General features: G+C 26.6%; 1 protein-coding gene across 4 annotated transcripts in view; it reads right to left on the minus strand.

Annotated features, from left to right (window-relative positions):
• Positions 1-2,006: 2,006 nt before the first annotated feature.
• The window catches only part of LOC106683434 (whirlin), a 305,158-nt gene continuing 290,894 nt past the window's right edge, over positions 2,007-16,270 (minus strand). For 3 of the 4 annotated variants that reach the window (XM_067048756.1, XM_067048757.1, XM_014424907.3), the window contains 7 exons: positions 16,153-16,254; positions 15,893-16,003; positions 13,460-13,633; positions 11,499-11,639; positions 7,509-7,771; positions 6,408-6,642; positions 2,007-2,984 (listed from right to left, as the gene is read on the minus strand). In XM_067048756.1, the coding sequence (XP_066904857.1) occupies positions 2,568-2,984; positions 6,408-6,642; positions 7,509-7,771; positions 11,499-11,639; positions 13,460-13,633; positions 15,893-16,003; positions 16,153-16,254 (1,443 nt within the window). In that variant the 3' untranslated portion in view covers positions 2,007-2,567. The remainder of the gene's footprint in view (positions 2,985-6,407; positions 6,643-7,508; positions 7,772-11,498; positions 11,640-13,459; positions 13,634-15,892; positions 16,004-16,152; positions 16,255-16,270) is intronic. The other variant, XM_014424908.3, reaches the window with a different exon arrangement.

Consider the following 16,270-nt stretch of genomic DNA (forward strand, 5'->3'; position numbering starts at 1 on the left):
AATTTTAGAATTTTGGTCAGGTTTTTCTGACTGTGGGTTATTATGGAGCCAAAGTATTTGAAACTGTCTACTTTCGGAAACGATCTGCCATCCATGCACTTTTAACAAAGGACATATATATATAATATATGCACCTGTTGTATATGTAATAAAAAACAGTTTCCTAAAAATTTGTTTTTCACCTAGGTGGGAAGAGGAGAGACAAGCCCCTCTTTCTCTATCTGAACTTAACAATGTCAATAATCTGTAATGTGCCAAATAATATGAAACAAAAACCCTGAAAATATGTAGTAATGAAATGCAAAACATGCATCAAAAACCCACAAATATGCTATGACTGTTAAAATATACAAATATACCACTAGTATGCCTACAATACACCAATTGCCTACAAATTTTAAGAATTAAGAAAGGAATTGGAGGAGGGGTAAGAATTAAATAAATGAAATGCAAATAACATCCTTACCAATAGGAAACAGTAAGTAGGTAAATATGTATGTCAATGCACAAGAATATTTTGCAGGACATTTTTTTTTAAATATTAAAATATTAAGATTATAAAAACATACTATTAGTAATAAAAGAAAATGAGTAATGACTGTATTTAAAAACTAACTTACATTAACAAAATAAATGAATTAATCAGTGACATGTTGGGTTACGATTGATTTTCAGAATTAGATGCATTTTTAAATATTTTAATATGAAACCTGCTAATCTATGGTTTAAAAGATTTTTGTAATTATAGTATAAAATAATCTCATTACATCATTCCCATTTTAAATTTTATCAATATTTTTCTCAATATAGTGTCCCAAAGATTTCATAAATACCTTTTTAAATATGTATATAAATAATAAAATTGGCTGGCAAATGGTACCATTCACTCAAGGCTGGTTCCTGGGAAAGAAATAAGTAACAAAAAATTAGCATATAAGACTACATTTATTCCCCTACGGACCTATGCCAGTGAGTCCTGGACTATTACTTCAAGATATAGAAGCCAAATCCAAGCAATGAAAATGAGGTAACTGAGGGGGATAGAGGAGAAAACATGAATGGGTTAATTCAGAAATACTACTATAAGAAATAACCTGGGAGTGAAACCAGCCAAACATATTCTACAAGAAAATAGATTATGGTGGTTTGGCCATGCAAAAAGAATGGCCAAAATAATGTTTGAAATGAGAGTCAATGGAAGAAGGACAAGAGGAAGGCTGAGAAACATTTTAGGATGGTGCAGTCAAAGAAGCATTAGACAAGAGAGAAATGGACTGGAATAAGCGCAGCCAACTGGTACAAGACCTAGGATTATGGATCAGGGTCTATAAGAAGCTCCTCAGACTGCTCTGTGGTAGAAGAAGAATAATGTTCTTAGAAATATTCCCAAAAATTATAATTCCTCAGAATTTTTTATTTATGAACAAGATAACACAAAGATACCTTCTTGTTACAATAAGTAATAGTTCTAAGACTCTTACTTTTGCAAGATTAGCCTCAATTAAATCTGAACTCCTACAAGTTAATTGTACAAGAAACTCCTATATAAAAGTTAAAAATTTTATACCTAATTATTCAATCTTGGCTACAAATATAATATTTATATGAGTTGGACAAAATCCTCAGCTGGCTAACACTCGCAAAATAGTTAACAAATGAAGCGTTAGGATATAAAACATGGTAACTGCAAAAATAAAAACTTTTACAGCGTTAAAATGTCCATTAATTACAATGTTTTACCTTCAACAGATAGTCATTTACTATAGCTTATTAACAATATTATTTTTGTGAGAAACCAATTTCCTAAAGATTTGTTCAACAAATAATGAAATCCGTTTTAAATAGCTGGTGTTGCCAAAAACTCAAAAAAAAATTCAGTTATTATGTTTTACAACTGAACACCTCATATAATTCTAAAGAAATATTTTTTATATAATTCTCAACAAAAAAAGTATTATTCATTGAAAAATACATAATTTAAAAGGGAATAAAATAATTATCAAAAATATAATTGAAGACATTTATTCAGTTAATTTACATATATATACTTCATACATATTATACATATCTATTACGGTAGCTACAACACAATTAAACTCTTCATTGCTTGACTAGAACTTATTTATAATACATATACATAATTAACTAAATTTACAAAACATGAGAATATTTATTTTACAAAAATGAATAAATCTAAGGTAATGTTAGATTCTCTCAAGCCATTAAAATAAATTGTTTAGATGATACAAGTGTCATACATATCTTGGAGAATATAATATTTAGCAATCGAAACAACTCAGGTTAGTCCCTTTTAACATAAAACATTAAATAATATAATCAAAGAATCATAAATAAAATTTTGGTACGTCGTGATATTGATAATTTTTTTCAAATCCATTCCTTTATTCTGGTTTAGTATTTCTTAAGTTTAAACAATAGCAGTCATATATAGTACTCATAAGGCACATCAATTTTCAATATAACACTAACAAAATTAATATAAATTGAGCATTAAATAATAACAAACAATTTTACATAAAAAAAAAAAATAAATAAAAATTAAAGGTTTACATGCCACCAAATTTAATAGACTTCTGGGGAGATATTTTGTCAATCCCATTTTGAGATTGAATTTGTACTTGAGAAACATTACCAGTGCCATTTTTTAAAATTCCATTCTTCTGAGTATGGCCATTTCTGACTTCTTGTGTTTTATTACTGAAATTAAAAGTTACTGAATTTTTTGGAGGGTTGTCTAAAACACTAGAACTTGATTTGCCATTTGTAAATGTATGCTTGCTAGCTGCAGATGTAATTAAGCTGGACAACTTTTTATTGTCTACTCCATTTAAAGGGTTTCCATTTGGAAACAAATAAAACGGTTTGTTGGAATCGGATTTCTGATGAGGTGAGAGATTAATGGTAACAACAGTTCCAACAGAGCCATTGCCGTTCTGATGGCCATGAACAGATTCAGAAGTACACTAAAAAAAAAAAAAAAAAAGATAAGAACTTAATACAAAATAAAATCTTAGATATAATAAAAAAATTAATTGTGGTAGTCTTGGAACTGGTTGACAGAAGTGAAACTTCTTGAAATGAAATAATGTATTAAAATTTTAATAATAATGAGCATTTGTTCCATTTTATAGCTTAAGGCAGAAAATCTACAATCGTTCAAAGATAGTAAGTAATAATTAGAATAGAACTGCCGTTTCCTACTAAATCAATTCTAGCTGAAATATAATTTATTGTAATAAGAGAGTAGAAGCTTAAAGTAGTCCGTTCAATGTGACCAGCACTACCAGGATTGTTTAACTCCTTTTTTATACAGAAAAATATCTCAATTAAATTTATTATGGTCTCCAAGAAACATTGTATGCGTTCAAGACAGCAACGGATGATTTGTAATGAGAAAATCAATATGAGGAAAGACAAAAATAATAAAATTCACATAATTTACTCATAAATCACTGAGACTTAAGAATGTGAACAGTCAAATTTATGATTAAAACACACTAATTAGTGTGAAATAATTGTTGAAAATATTTTTGTAACATATGATTTTTTATCAGAAATGATAACAGATAAATTTGAAGTTTTAGAATTAGGTTAATTCTCAAGTTTAATTGAAGAAGGTTCTATAGTTTAGCTAAAATATAATAAAAATGTATCCTCAATTCAATGGAGAAAAGAACAATTAAATAAAGAAGATAAAATAGTAATTGACTGGAACAATTATATGATACAGATATGTAGACATGATTTTTTTCGTTATTTAAAGTGTATTTGTTGTTTGAATAAAATTAATAAATGAAATAAAATTTTATTTTTAATACCCTGATTTTTATTTAAATGACTTGGGTTAGGTATGATGTCAGGATATGGAACACAAGTTTCAGCATGGCTAATACATAATTACCTACCATTGCATAAGTATTTTCAATCATGCTGAATCGCCATTATCTTTCTGTAAAGTAATCCTCGATAGTTGTTCTAATGTAGCCTTCCTTTCCCTTTATTATATGTTATTTGAAATAGAGTTATATATCATTTTTAATTTTTGGTCCAAGACTCGGGACCGACATGAAATAAAAATTGACTAACCGAGATGTAAATCGAACCCACACCATTCAGAAATCAGGTACTATGCGACTCTTTTTTAGACTGTTACCTTAAGAAGTGCAGTGATCTCATCTTTTTGAGTCCTGGTGATGGCTGCATTGGTGAAATATTGACTGGTTAGATATTTACTGCTATTTGAGAAACAAAGTTTCTAATAACCGAGATCGTTACAAGTCTTGGCAGAATAATAAATTACTAAGGCTTAAGGTATATTAACACTGTAACAACTTTATAACCATTAAAAAAAACTTTAACAATTTCTTTATATTAAAGCTTGTAGGTATTTTTACTAAACATGATTGACTTTACTTTTTTTTCTCTTAAACAGAATGTAAAGAAATATAATTAACAAAAAAAAATGTATACAAACCATACGAAAGGGGTAAGCGAAATGCAATCATGCAAAAGTTATAAGAAGAAACTGGAATTTATTGCATGGTATATTTAGTTTACTTGTTTTGCTTTCAGATATTTATCTAAATGAGAAAATTTAGAAGTAATAATTTTTTTTTTTACATTTTTTAAAATAAGTAAATGCCTTCGTTTAAAATTTAATTGATTGATTCATTTAAATAGTAAAAATAAGGACTTATTTAAATAATAAAAAAAAAAATTTATTTAAATCATAAAAAGATGGATTTTTTAAATTAATAGTTTGGAATGATTTGTATCTTATCTTCCTGCTCTGATCTCTGAGCTAGAAACAACTTTCTTGGTTAAATTCAATATGAAAAATTTTTTGGATCAATATGAAATACCATTCATACTGGAAGTTTTTTTTTTGATCAATCAAATTATACATTTTTCTATCTTTTGCAACATTTTGGTATTCTGATCAAAACATTGCTGTAATAAAACAGGAATATTGATATTGATAAAAGTTAGAGTGTATTAAAAAAAAAACATAAACTTTTTTACTCAAAATTTAGAATTGATGATATATCATTTAACATAGAAACAATCTAGGATAGGTGTCCCTTAATCCGGTGCTCACATAAAAAAACCAGTATCATTATCTGTTTTACATGAATTACATAGATTTCTGTTCTTAGATGAATTTCCAATAAAGTGTTTTACATATTGTTATTGTTATCTAATAATTAATTGGAAATATAAACTTTTTTTTTTTAAATAGTAACTGAGAATTATCAACAATTCAATTCTTTTCAACAATATATTTAGTCATTCTAGATAACTGCTTTGTTTTCCCCCATTTCTTTGTTTACTAACCATTGAATGACATTGTTGTAATATTTTATTGAACATATTTTATATCTAGTTACATGTCCATTCATTTCTTATTTGATCTTTGTTTTTTAATCTTGTAATATGTGATTTAATTATGATATATTCCTTAAAATTGAAGAAACGTCCAATGATATGAAATTCCAAAATTTGCATTGACTTGGGCAATCATACCTTTTAATAAAAAATTTTACATGTTGCAAACATTTTTAATTCATTATATATTTTATACAAAAATATAAACCAACTTTTTAATGTACTAAAAGTATTATATTTTTTTCCCCCAAACATTGTGAAAATATTCAACCATGAAAAAATAAGAAAAGAATAAGCTGCCCATTGCCATATTGATAAAACATAAATTTGCTCCCAGGTAATGAAAGGCTGGAGACACCTGATATAGAAAATGTCAAAGAAGGAGGAACAGCTGAAATGAAACACATAGGAGAGATATTCTGTTTAATATATGCGAATGTTTCTTCAGTCATGTTTAGGCAATAACAGCCAAGATAAATGGGAAAAGAATTCATAGTTAGGACAGTTCTCCTTCTCTACATATTATATCAAGCCCTAAGAATGCATTTTGAGCTGAAATGACACCATCCATACAATCTCTACTGCGCTTTATTTTGACCTCACTCTAATCATTGCTTCCTAGCTTGAACAGGTTCAAAGAAAGGAAATAAATAAGATAATAAACTTAAAGATAATTGGAGTTATTTGATAGTTGAGGATGTAGGTATGTAATGCGGACAGATGTTGTTTTTTAAATGTGTTTATTTTTTACAGAGAGTGTACATGTTTGTATTAATAGTTGTTTCTAAAATAGTGTAAAAAATGTTAGTTATTAACATTCTTTCGGATGTTGTAGAAAACAAGAATCGTCAAACTTGATTATTTTTTTTTTTTTTAATGGGAACATGCTTTGAATATAATATTTACATTTTAATGCAAATGTTTAAATTAAACTGTACATTTTGATTTCCTCAAAGAAATCAAAAGAACATTTTTCATTCATTAAAAAAAGCTTAAATTACCTCATTGATATTTTTTGTTAGTGTGGTTGCTCTAGAAAGAGTCTGACATAATTCATTTTGTAAACGACTTGTGATTGGTTCATCTTGGTTTGAAGTTCCTTTAGATGAGTTCTGCAAAAAGTCAAACTTTGATGGGTTCTTCCTCTCTCTTCCTCCTGGATATTCTCGAATGGTTACAATAGGTTTTGACCCTTCCTTTAATGGAATCGTGCTGGTAGAAGAATTTGATGAAAGCCTTTTGAAAAAAAAGATAAACTTTTAAATAACATAAAGCGATTAAAATTAGTGTAAATTATTCATCTAATTAGTCGAGGCAAAACAATTATGAGTCATGTTTCTTTAATCAATTATTTTTTAAATATAATTGAAATGCAGAGATGAACTCCTAAACATTAAATAATTAATACATATAAAAATATATATAATATATTTTTAAATATGGAAACAATTTTGATAAGAAAATGCCTGGCTTTAAGCAGCTTATTAAGGATTATGTAATTGAATGTTTTTCAATAATACAAATTTCTGAATTCTAAGCAAGATGTTATGAACATGGATTTCAAATAAAATTAATACTAAGTGAAAGTGCTAATATTTTGGATGGACAATGTTCTATAATGCAAAACTAATAACCCAAAGATTTTTTTAGAACTTTCTGATCTGAATTCATTGTTATTTTTTCAAATTTAAACAGAATGGTTGGAAAACAAAATAAAATTTGAAAATCAAAATGTAGAGAAAATATGGAAATACATTTTTTCACAAAAAAAAAATAAATAAATAGGTAAAGTAATATTACATATATGAGTGATTCTCAATCACTGTGCCCCCAGGTCTCACCACTACCAGGTAGTGGCTGTTCCCAAAATGAAAGTTATTTGTTTTTTCCTCTTTATCTCTCTAAATTTATTCACAATACATTCAATCCAAATATTTATTTGATCATATGAACTTAAGAGGTAGTAAAATTTTATTCATACAGAGACTATATAGTAAAATTATTTCAAATTATCAGTGTGCCACCATATTTTTAGAATATTTAAAGTGTACAATGATGAAAAGAAAGTTGAAAATCACTGTAGTACACTATGAAAAACTGACCCATTGCTATTTTCGGATCCAGGTGGGCCACGAGAGAAGTAAGTGCTTGGTGGCTTAGGTTTCACAGTTGATGGGTTTGTAAGTTTAAAAGATTCAAGACTTTGCATTTCAACTATATCCCCCCGTCTCTTTCCTACTGAAGCAATGCTTGCTGTATCATAATCCGGAGTAGGACAATATGGTGGTGATGGTGGAGGTGGTGGTGGCGCATGCTTCTTTGAGGTTGGAGGCTTCTGCTTCTCGAGAGTTTTTTCATCTGGTAACTAAAACAGTTAGAAAATAAGTTAATAATATATAGAAACTAAAACCTAGAATATTTTAAGTTACATAAAAAAAAAAACACTGAAATATAAACATAACAAGTTCCTAAGAATAAGATATACCATTAGTGTTATAAACTTCAAATTTTATAGTTCTTATCATATTAATTTGTTAATTAAAGATTTTAAATTCAATGTTTCTTATCATATAAAGCCGTTAATTATATCGAACATTTGCGATTTATTCAACCTGTTGAAAAAATTCAACCTAACAAAACAAGAATAAGGACAAAATTGATGAATGTTCTTGGAATAGTATTAATCAGTGGCTTCCGCTAAACGCTGAAAAAGTTTTAAAAATAAGCTTTTTATAGTTTTAACTTGTATTCCCACTCTGCCTTTAATCCTTTATTCTTCCATCTGAATTTTTATTAGTAATTTTAAACTTAAACAAGATGCCGAATAGAATATACTAATATATTTTTAATCAAAGCTTTTCTACATTGACTAATTACTAGGTAGCTTTTTCGGCAATGCTATATTTGTATGCAAATACAATTGAAAAATTAAGTGGAAGAACATACCAGGAGAAATTAAAAAGGGAATTCAGCTTGAAAGAATATTTTGAAACACTCCTTTCTACACATATTTTTCTTCTTGAATATTTTTCCAAAACTTAAACTTGACGTTAGTTTTTAGAAGTTGAAAATTGAATTCCAGTCTTCATAATAGGAATTTAAAATAATTTAATACAATTAGTTCCCCATATCTATTCAATTATGACCAAAATGGTAAGTTTTTAATCATAATAGTTTAGTTTTTACAATAGCTTCCATAAATGTAGAGAATATTTAATGAGCTTAATTTGATTCAAAGAAGATTAAGCGAGCTTTCTATGTACTAATATTATAAATTGACCAATAAAGTGTATTATGGCAGGATTTGGGTATTTTATATGCGTTTTGGGTTTTTGCTACAGTTTTTTACTGTGTATTTTTCCATTTTTACAGCAAAAAAATCCAGTCTCTAGTTATAACTATTTTAATTCAGTATTTGAATTTCTTAAGATGGGTCAATGAAACATCAATATTGAATTCTTTTTCTTCCATACCCGTTCCCAGTCTCTAGTTATAACCATTTTAATTCAGTATTTGTAACTTTATATACATTATTCAAAAAATGTAATGAGGAAGAAAATCAAAAAGCCTTCCAGGAGTTAATTTTCCATTGTGCTTAGGATTTTTATGAAGAGAATATACATAAATTTGTTTATACTTCATTTTTCTACAGTTTTCAATGTATGGACAATATTTATATTGAATTTCTTAATATAGGTCAATAAAACATCAATATTATAATTTTTTTCCCCATTATTGTCATACTCATTCCCCAAGAGCAAACCGATCAATCAGTTATATTGTAAAAAAAAATAATGTAAATAATACATATATGTTGATTATTTAATGTTTGTAATGTGTAATATTTCAATCATGTGTAAATTGTACAAAAATTTTTTGAAATATATGATTAAAAAATTAATGAATGTGATAGCAAAGGCAATAGTACAATTAGTAATATGGTGAGAAAACAACTGGGACAGACTACTTGACATTAATTCCATAAATGTCAGAACTATTTTAAGATAAGGGATACTACTGATGTGTCTACCTTAAGATTGTAAGCTAGAGGCATTAGCCTCACTTTTTTAATGCCTATAATTTTGTTTAAATTCTTAACTTTAAGAATAATTAAAAATATACCAAGAAAACTAACAAGAAATAAAATAATAATAAAATCAATATAACATATTGTTTCTAGGGTTAAACAAAATTATTAAGAGTTAGTATAGTATTTATTTATTTCTATTTATTGGGCATAAAGATATTATACAGGAATAACAATGATTTTCCCTTCAACTGCTGTTTAAGTCTGCAAAAATTGATGAGCCTAATAAATATAAGTTATCTAGTTGTTTAGAGGTGTATATATATTCATTACTGGTTCCTTAATGTAACAATGCCAATTAATATTAATTATTTAATTGATACAACATACATATCTGTTTTTCTTATCATCTTTATCATGAGAAGGAAACAAGATTAATTAATGCCAATGTTTTAATCAATCTTGTTCAAATACCAGTGAAAATCTCAAAAGGAAAATCACCCTGAATCAGGGAATTTCCTAAAGATATATTATCTAGATTTTGAATTATAACAGTTATAAAACAACAAATTCATCCTGAAGTTGGTGTCTGGTTTAGGAATTAAAATTGGTGATATAGTGTAATAATTTATGACACAATATTTTATTTTATCATAAAATCTTAACTTTTCTTCTAATTAAACATTAAATGAGGGTTCCTTTTAATTAAGTGAAGATATTTTAAGTTTTTTGGTACTGTATTTTATACATAACACAAACATACATTCAATCTTTACTATACGCAATAAAAATAGAACAAAGATTTTAAGAATCAATATTTTTCTTCTACAAAGTAATAAATTACTTATTTGTCAAGATATTAACTATGACATCTAAAAATATGACACCAGAGTAATAGTTTAATATTTAAAGATTCCAAGGAAACCTGTCAACTAGTTTTAGCTCATGTAATGAATATATTACTTGTTCAATATTTGCATAGTCTCAATGAACATAAACAAGAGATTATTGTTATCAAGTTGTTAATATTTTGATTTTCAGATATGAATTATTTTTTATTAAAGATTGGGATTTAGCAGTTAAAATATACAGATAATATAATTATGGCTTAAATCATTTTAATTTTATTTTTAATTGTTAGGTAATTTGTTTACTAAGTTATATAAACTGATCTTTCTAATCTAATTTGATAATAATATTCATTTGATAAAATGAATTATCTTTTTATAACGATCTTTCAAAAATTTTGCTCTTAAAAATAAAAAAAAACTCTGAAACCATTATACCAGCTAAAAAAAAAAATTGTTTTAATATTAAAATCTTGATTCTAACAATTGTAAAAAAATAATATATTGGAGACATGCATAATTTATCTTGTGCTTATGATTTGTATCAGAAATAAATAATCATTAAGACAATTTTAATCAATAACAATTTTAATTAACATAAATTTATAATACTTTTAGGTCCTTTGGCTCTATTTTATTCCAAAATGTCTGAGAGATTTATAATCCACCATTTGATGTGTTATAGTACGCCAACCATAGTAAACTCAAATCTGATGTCGTATACAAATAAAAATGGCATTCTGTTAATATAGCTCATTTAATAGTAATTCAAAATTACACAAAATTCAATATTTACCATTTTGATATTTCATCACCATTTCTATATTTACCAATTCATAATCATAAATACAGCAAAAAAATTTACTATTAAGTTTTATGTGTATGAGATTTTAACTACAAATTAACCTCAGTAATGAATCTAAAATTTAATTGAAAATAATTATAGTTCCAACAAGTTCATTTATAGATTTAAATATAAATTTAATAACCAAATAACTACCTCTTTAAAAATGAGGTTAGCAAATTTACCAATAAAAAGAAATTTAAAATTTTCAGTATTCAATTTGTTTCTAAGGACTTAATTTTCTGTATTTTTTTTCTTTTTTTCAAGGAATACCTTTTTGTTTTCTACTTATTAAAAAGAAAAAATACAATATAAATTATTCTAATCTTAAGGCATATAAATAAGAAAAAATTACTTAAATTATCAAACTCACCGGAGGAGGAGGAGGTGGTGCAGTTTGCCTCTTAATTTTAGTTTTTTCAATTTCCTTGGTACCATTTTGAAGAGTACTACCATTTCCATTCATTAACCCATTATGATTATTCTTATCTGATAGTCTACTTTCTTCTCTCTCCTAGTAGAAAAATTAAAATATACTATTGGCATATCTTAGGGCTTCTGATAAGACAAGAAAACGCATGAAACCTACACTGTAAGTGCGGATTACGAAAAAGGGCTTTGAACTCATTCTGTTTGGGAGACACGGTACTTACTGATAATGGAGAACACAATGGACTGACTGCACTACTACAGGTATTTGAAAGGAAAGCTGTTGAGAAAACACCTGATAACGATATGAGGCAACGTCCTTGGTAAATGGAGCCTCACTAAGTCAATTAGCATAAGTGTTACATACTCAAAACAATATAACCCATCCATTATCATAATGGTTTTTAATTAACTCATTTACTTCCTAATTTAATTATGCATTTCCTAATTTGATTGTTCATGTGATTAATTATTACAAATAATAAATGAATGCTTATCTGAACTGATGTATGTATGAGTAAGTGAGCTTAGGTTTAGTTTTATAAGTGTATATATTTTATAATTAAATCATGTTATATATTGCTTTGGTATATACTATATTTATATCAGGTGTTATCTATATGAAGTAATAGTAAATTGATTTAATGTACATTAGTGCATAGATGCTTGTATTTTTCCCTAAATGAGAAATAATATTCATAGTATAATTTGAATAATATAATTTAATATTTTTAAAAATGTTAAACACCTATCTATAGGTCAAAGGTAAAATTTATTATGAAATATAATGTAATAAGATAAATAATAAATTAAATATAATCAGGTAATAAATAAACAATAATTTGCCTTTAAAATAAAAGTATTTTAGTTGACTTGTAAAATGAAATCAGTATTTTTGAATAATTATATATTCTACATAACTTTTTAAGTTAAAATAAAATAAATAAATTAATATAGTACTGAGAAAACACAAAGTTTAGTAGAATGAAACCAATAACTGATTTTATGACTACCATTAAAAACTTAAAGGTCATTTCTATACAAATTAAATTGTGTATCTAAAGAAATTTTAATTTTAATATTAATTTATTAATTTATTCATCATTCATACAAATGACCTACAATGTAAGTTTTTATATTTCATCCTGATCTTTACTAAATATATGAGTAAAGCTTCAGCTACACGATGCTTCCAACTCAGTGTTGGACGCTTGATAGATGAATTGTATGGCTGAATGTCTAATTACAAGCTACTCATGGTCAGTGCTGGACATTGTCTTTTGACAAATTCAATCCAATATTCATAACAATGTTGTAGTAAACATTCATAGCGTCATGTAGCAGCAGGTAAAAAATTAATATTGGATTTTTTTCTTTTATGCATTATTATTATTACTTATATACATTATTTTGTACTAACTATTTCTCCTACTTATTGGAGAAAGAACAGAGGGACCCCTCTATTGTACCATTAAACTTTGCAATGTTTAATTAAATAACCTAAATAATTATTTAATTTAGTTTATAATTTATTTCTTATTCTAATTAATATTTTTAGCCAGGTCTAACTAGTATAAGGGCCTAACTCTGCAAACAACCAATTTTTATTTGCTCAAAAGTAGCAGTAATGATTTATAAATTCTACTTTACATTGAAATATATCTCTATGTAATTTTTTGTACCTGTGAGGTACTTTTTTTTTCTTCTTTTTTTTTTATAACTTCCTTTTAAACTGAATTCCTGTCTCATTTTCATTTATTCAATCTTTTTTTATAGCTCAATCATCATGAACCATGAAGCATTAATCCCTTTTCATTTTAAAATCTAATTACCAAAATGTTATTTCCTGACTTAACAATAAAATTTCTAAGATAATAAAAAAATCCTTTTCATTGAATCACCTACCTCATTGTTAATTGTTGAGTCAGAATCTGATGAAAACATCTTTCTGTGAGCCTTTTTGAATTCCATCATCAGCTGTTCGTGCTGTTCAACTTTTTCTTTGGCAAGGCCATTCTTAATTAGTTTGTCTGTTTGCCTCACAGTTTTGGCAGGAGACTCATTTCCCATGGATCTCTGCTGAAATTTAATACATAATAAGACCAATTTTCAAACTTATGAATTCTTAAGAATCAAAATATATAAATAAATTTAATTTTATAATTTATAAAATATAACTAACTTTTGTCAATCAAATTTAGAGTATTAATCTGCTTTTAAATACTAAAAATGCACACTTTTTACATCAATTTCATATACTATTTGCATTAAAAATTGACTTTTCTTCTTAATGCTTATATATAAATTACTAAGACAATGAGAAACATCAATATTATTAACATCTGTTTACAAATCTATCTACTTAACAAAATTATATATTTCAAATTTAATCTACAAAATTGTAAGAATTAATTTTTTCATTAGGGAATAAATAATTTAGTCTTTTTAAATTATTAAATTTTATTAGTTTTTTCCCCTCCCTCCCAAAAAAAAATTATTTGTAAGAATTGAAATTTAATTAATTTTTTCTTGGAAAAATTTCTATTTTTCTATCGCTAATCTTTATTAATAAGAACTGCACATAAACTATCAACAAAATAAACACACTTTGGTAATGCATTCATATACTTGAGATTTTCATCTCCGACAAGACCTACTAAGTTGTTTGTCCGCAGAAAATCCAAGGTTCACAGGCAGGTATCCAATTCATTGGAACACTGAGATAACCCAAATTGATTTTTTTTAAAAAAGTATTTATTATTTATTTATCATCCTACCCTTCCTATTAGGCAATATGGGTGTTTGCAGCAGTGGGTACAACTCATTGCTGCAATCAAACAATTAACATATACTTTTATAGCTGTTCTTATTACTTGCTCTTCTAAAAATTATTCTCTTCTGTCCTGTTAAAGACAAATTATGAAATAATTTAAAAATAAATCAGACCAAACAAAATGTAAAGACTGGGTGGCATTCATGGATCCAGCTAGGAACTGCGCTCCTCCCTAGGAATGTCAGAGAGATTATTTTTTTCTTGAAAACATCTTTCTATTACATATAAATACAAGTGCCTGTATTATTATGTTCTTAATTGGAACAGTATATTGTGTTTCAAAAGTTATGCTATGAAATCATACTTTTTTAAATGAAAATTTTTCATTAGGTGGATTCTTTAGAAACTCCTGGATCCACCACTGATGGCTGCAAAGCACATTTAATTAATAAGAATTTGGACTTTTTTTTTAAACATATGATATATATATTACTAGAGCCACATATGAGGTAGAAATGAAGAGAAGATAATGAGGATGCTTATGTCAATCTATACAAGTAAGCTTCTCACATTGTGATCAAGATGATGGATCAAGAAGAAGAAATGATTAAATTAACATTGAGCTGTTAATACTTCACTACAATTTATTAATAGTTCAAAACGTTTCGGCATGTTGAGCCCTCTTCAGGTACAAAATCTGGATATTATGTGGTATTATGATTATCATGGCAAACTTGCAATACCATATAACATACAGTTTTTTTTACCTGAAAATAGCTTGAGAGGCATGTGAATGAAATTAACATTAGGCTCTTAATGCTTGACCACAATTCATTAATAAATTCAAAAAGTTTTAGTCATCCAAGCCCTCTTCATGTAAATATAAACTGTATGTTATATGGTTCTACGTGGGTGATACTACTCATATACCACATAACATCCAGATTTTGTACCAGAAGATGGCTTCACTTGACAAAACGTTTTGGACTTGTTGATAAACAGTGGTGAAGTATCAACAGTCCAATGTTAAATTAATTCACATATCTTCCTTCACCTTAAGTTAACTAACAAATGAAAGCAATAATCATAGAAATGAAATAAAAAAAAAATTAAATGACTAGAATACATACAAGTAATAAAATAAAATTATTGAACCCAAAATATTTTTATTAATTTTGTAAAAACTGAATAATATTCTGATAGATTTTTTCATAAAATAATATAAATTTATAAGGCTAGATAATAGTAAAATCTAAATTAGTAATAATAACTAACAAATTCATTGCATATAATGAATAATTAGTAAAAGAACTGGTTTAAATTTAAATTGTATAAACTTATTTTTCTAAAACTCTGTTTATTCTGTAGACTAGAAAAATAAACATAATTTTTTATTGTAATATGAACCAACATAAAGTAAGGATAATAATGTTGCTTTATTTATTTAACAGATACATATGAACTTAACAATAAATTTCAGAGTTTCTTAATATTTACTTTTGAAAAAAAAAAACAGAAATTAATTAACTAAAATAATAGCACATGCAATCTAAAATGCAATTTACCTTAGACCTCCTCTCAAGTTCTTGACTAATTGCACTACTCAGGCTACTGGCACTACTGGTAAAGGAACTCACTGAAGAACTGTTGGTCAGTCTATCAGTGCTTGGCTCCGACTGAAAATTCAGTGAAACATAAATTAGAACTATTATTCTCAATAAGCTCTACAATTTCTCAATCATGCATAATATAATATTATGTTAGAAATAATTCAAAATAAAAGATAATTTTATGAAAACTTGAAATGAAAATAACTAATGTAAACCTGTGTATTTGAAACAGTATCATCTTCACTATGATGAACTTCTACAAAGACAGTTGTTGTTTTTGTTTCGAGTTGTTGAGAAACCATGCATATCTCTGCAATCTGTGACATATAAAAA

This window comes from Halyomorpha halys, unplaced genomic scaffold, assembly GCF_000696795.3.
Source record: "Halyomorpha halys isolate HHAL.00 unplaced genomic scaffold, Hhal_1.1 Scaffold483.1, whole genome shotgun sequence".
Classification (NCBI taxonomy): Eukaryota; Metazoa; Arthropoda; class Insecta; order Hemiptera; family Pentatomidae; genus Halyomorpha; species Halyomorpha halys.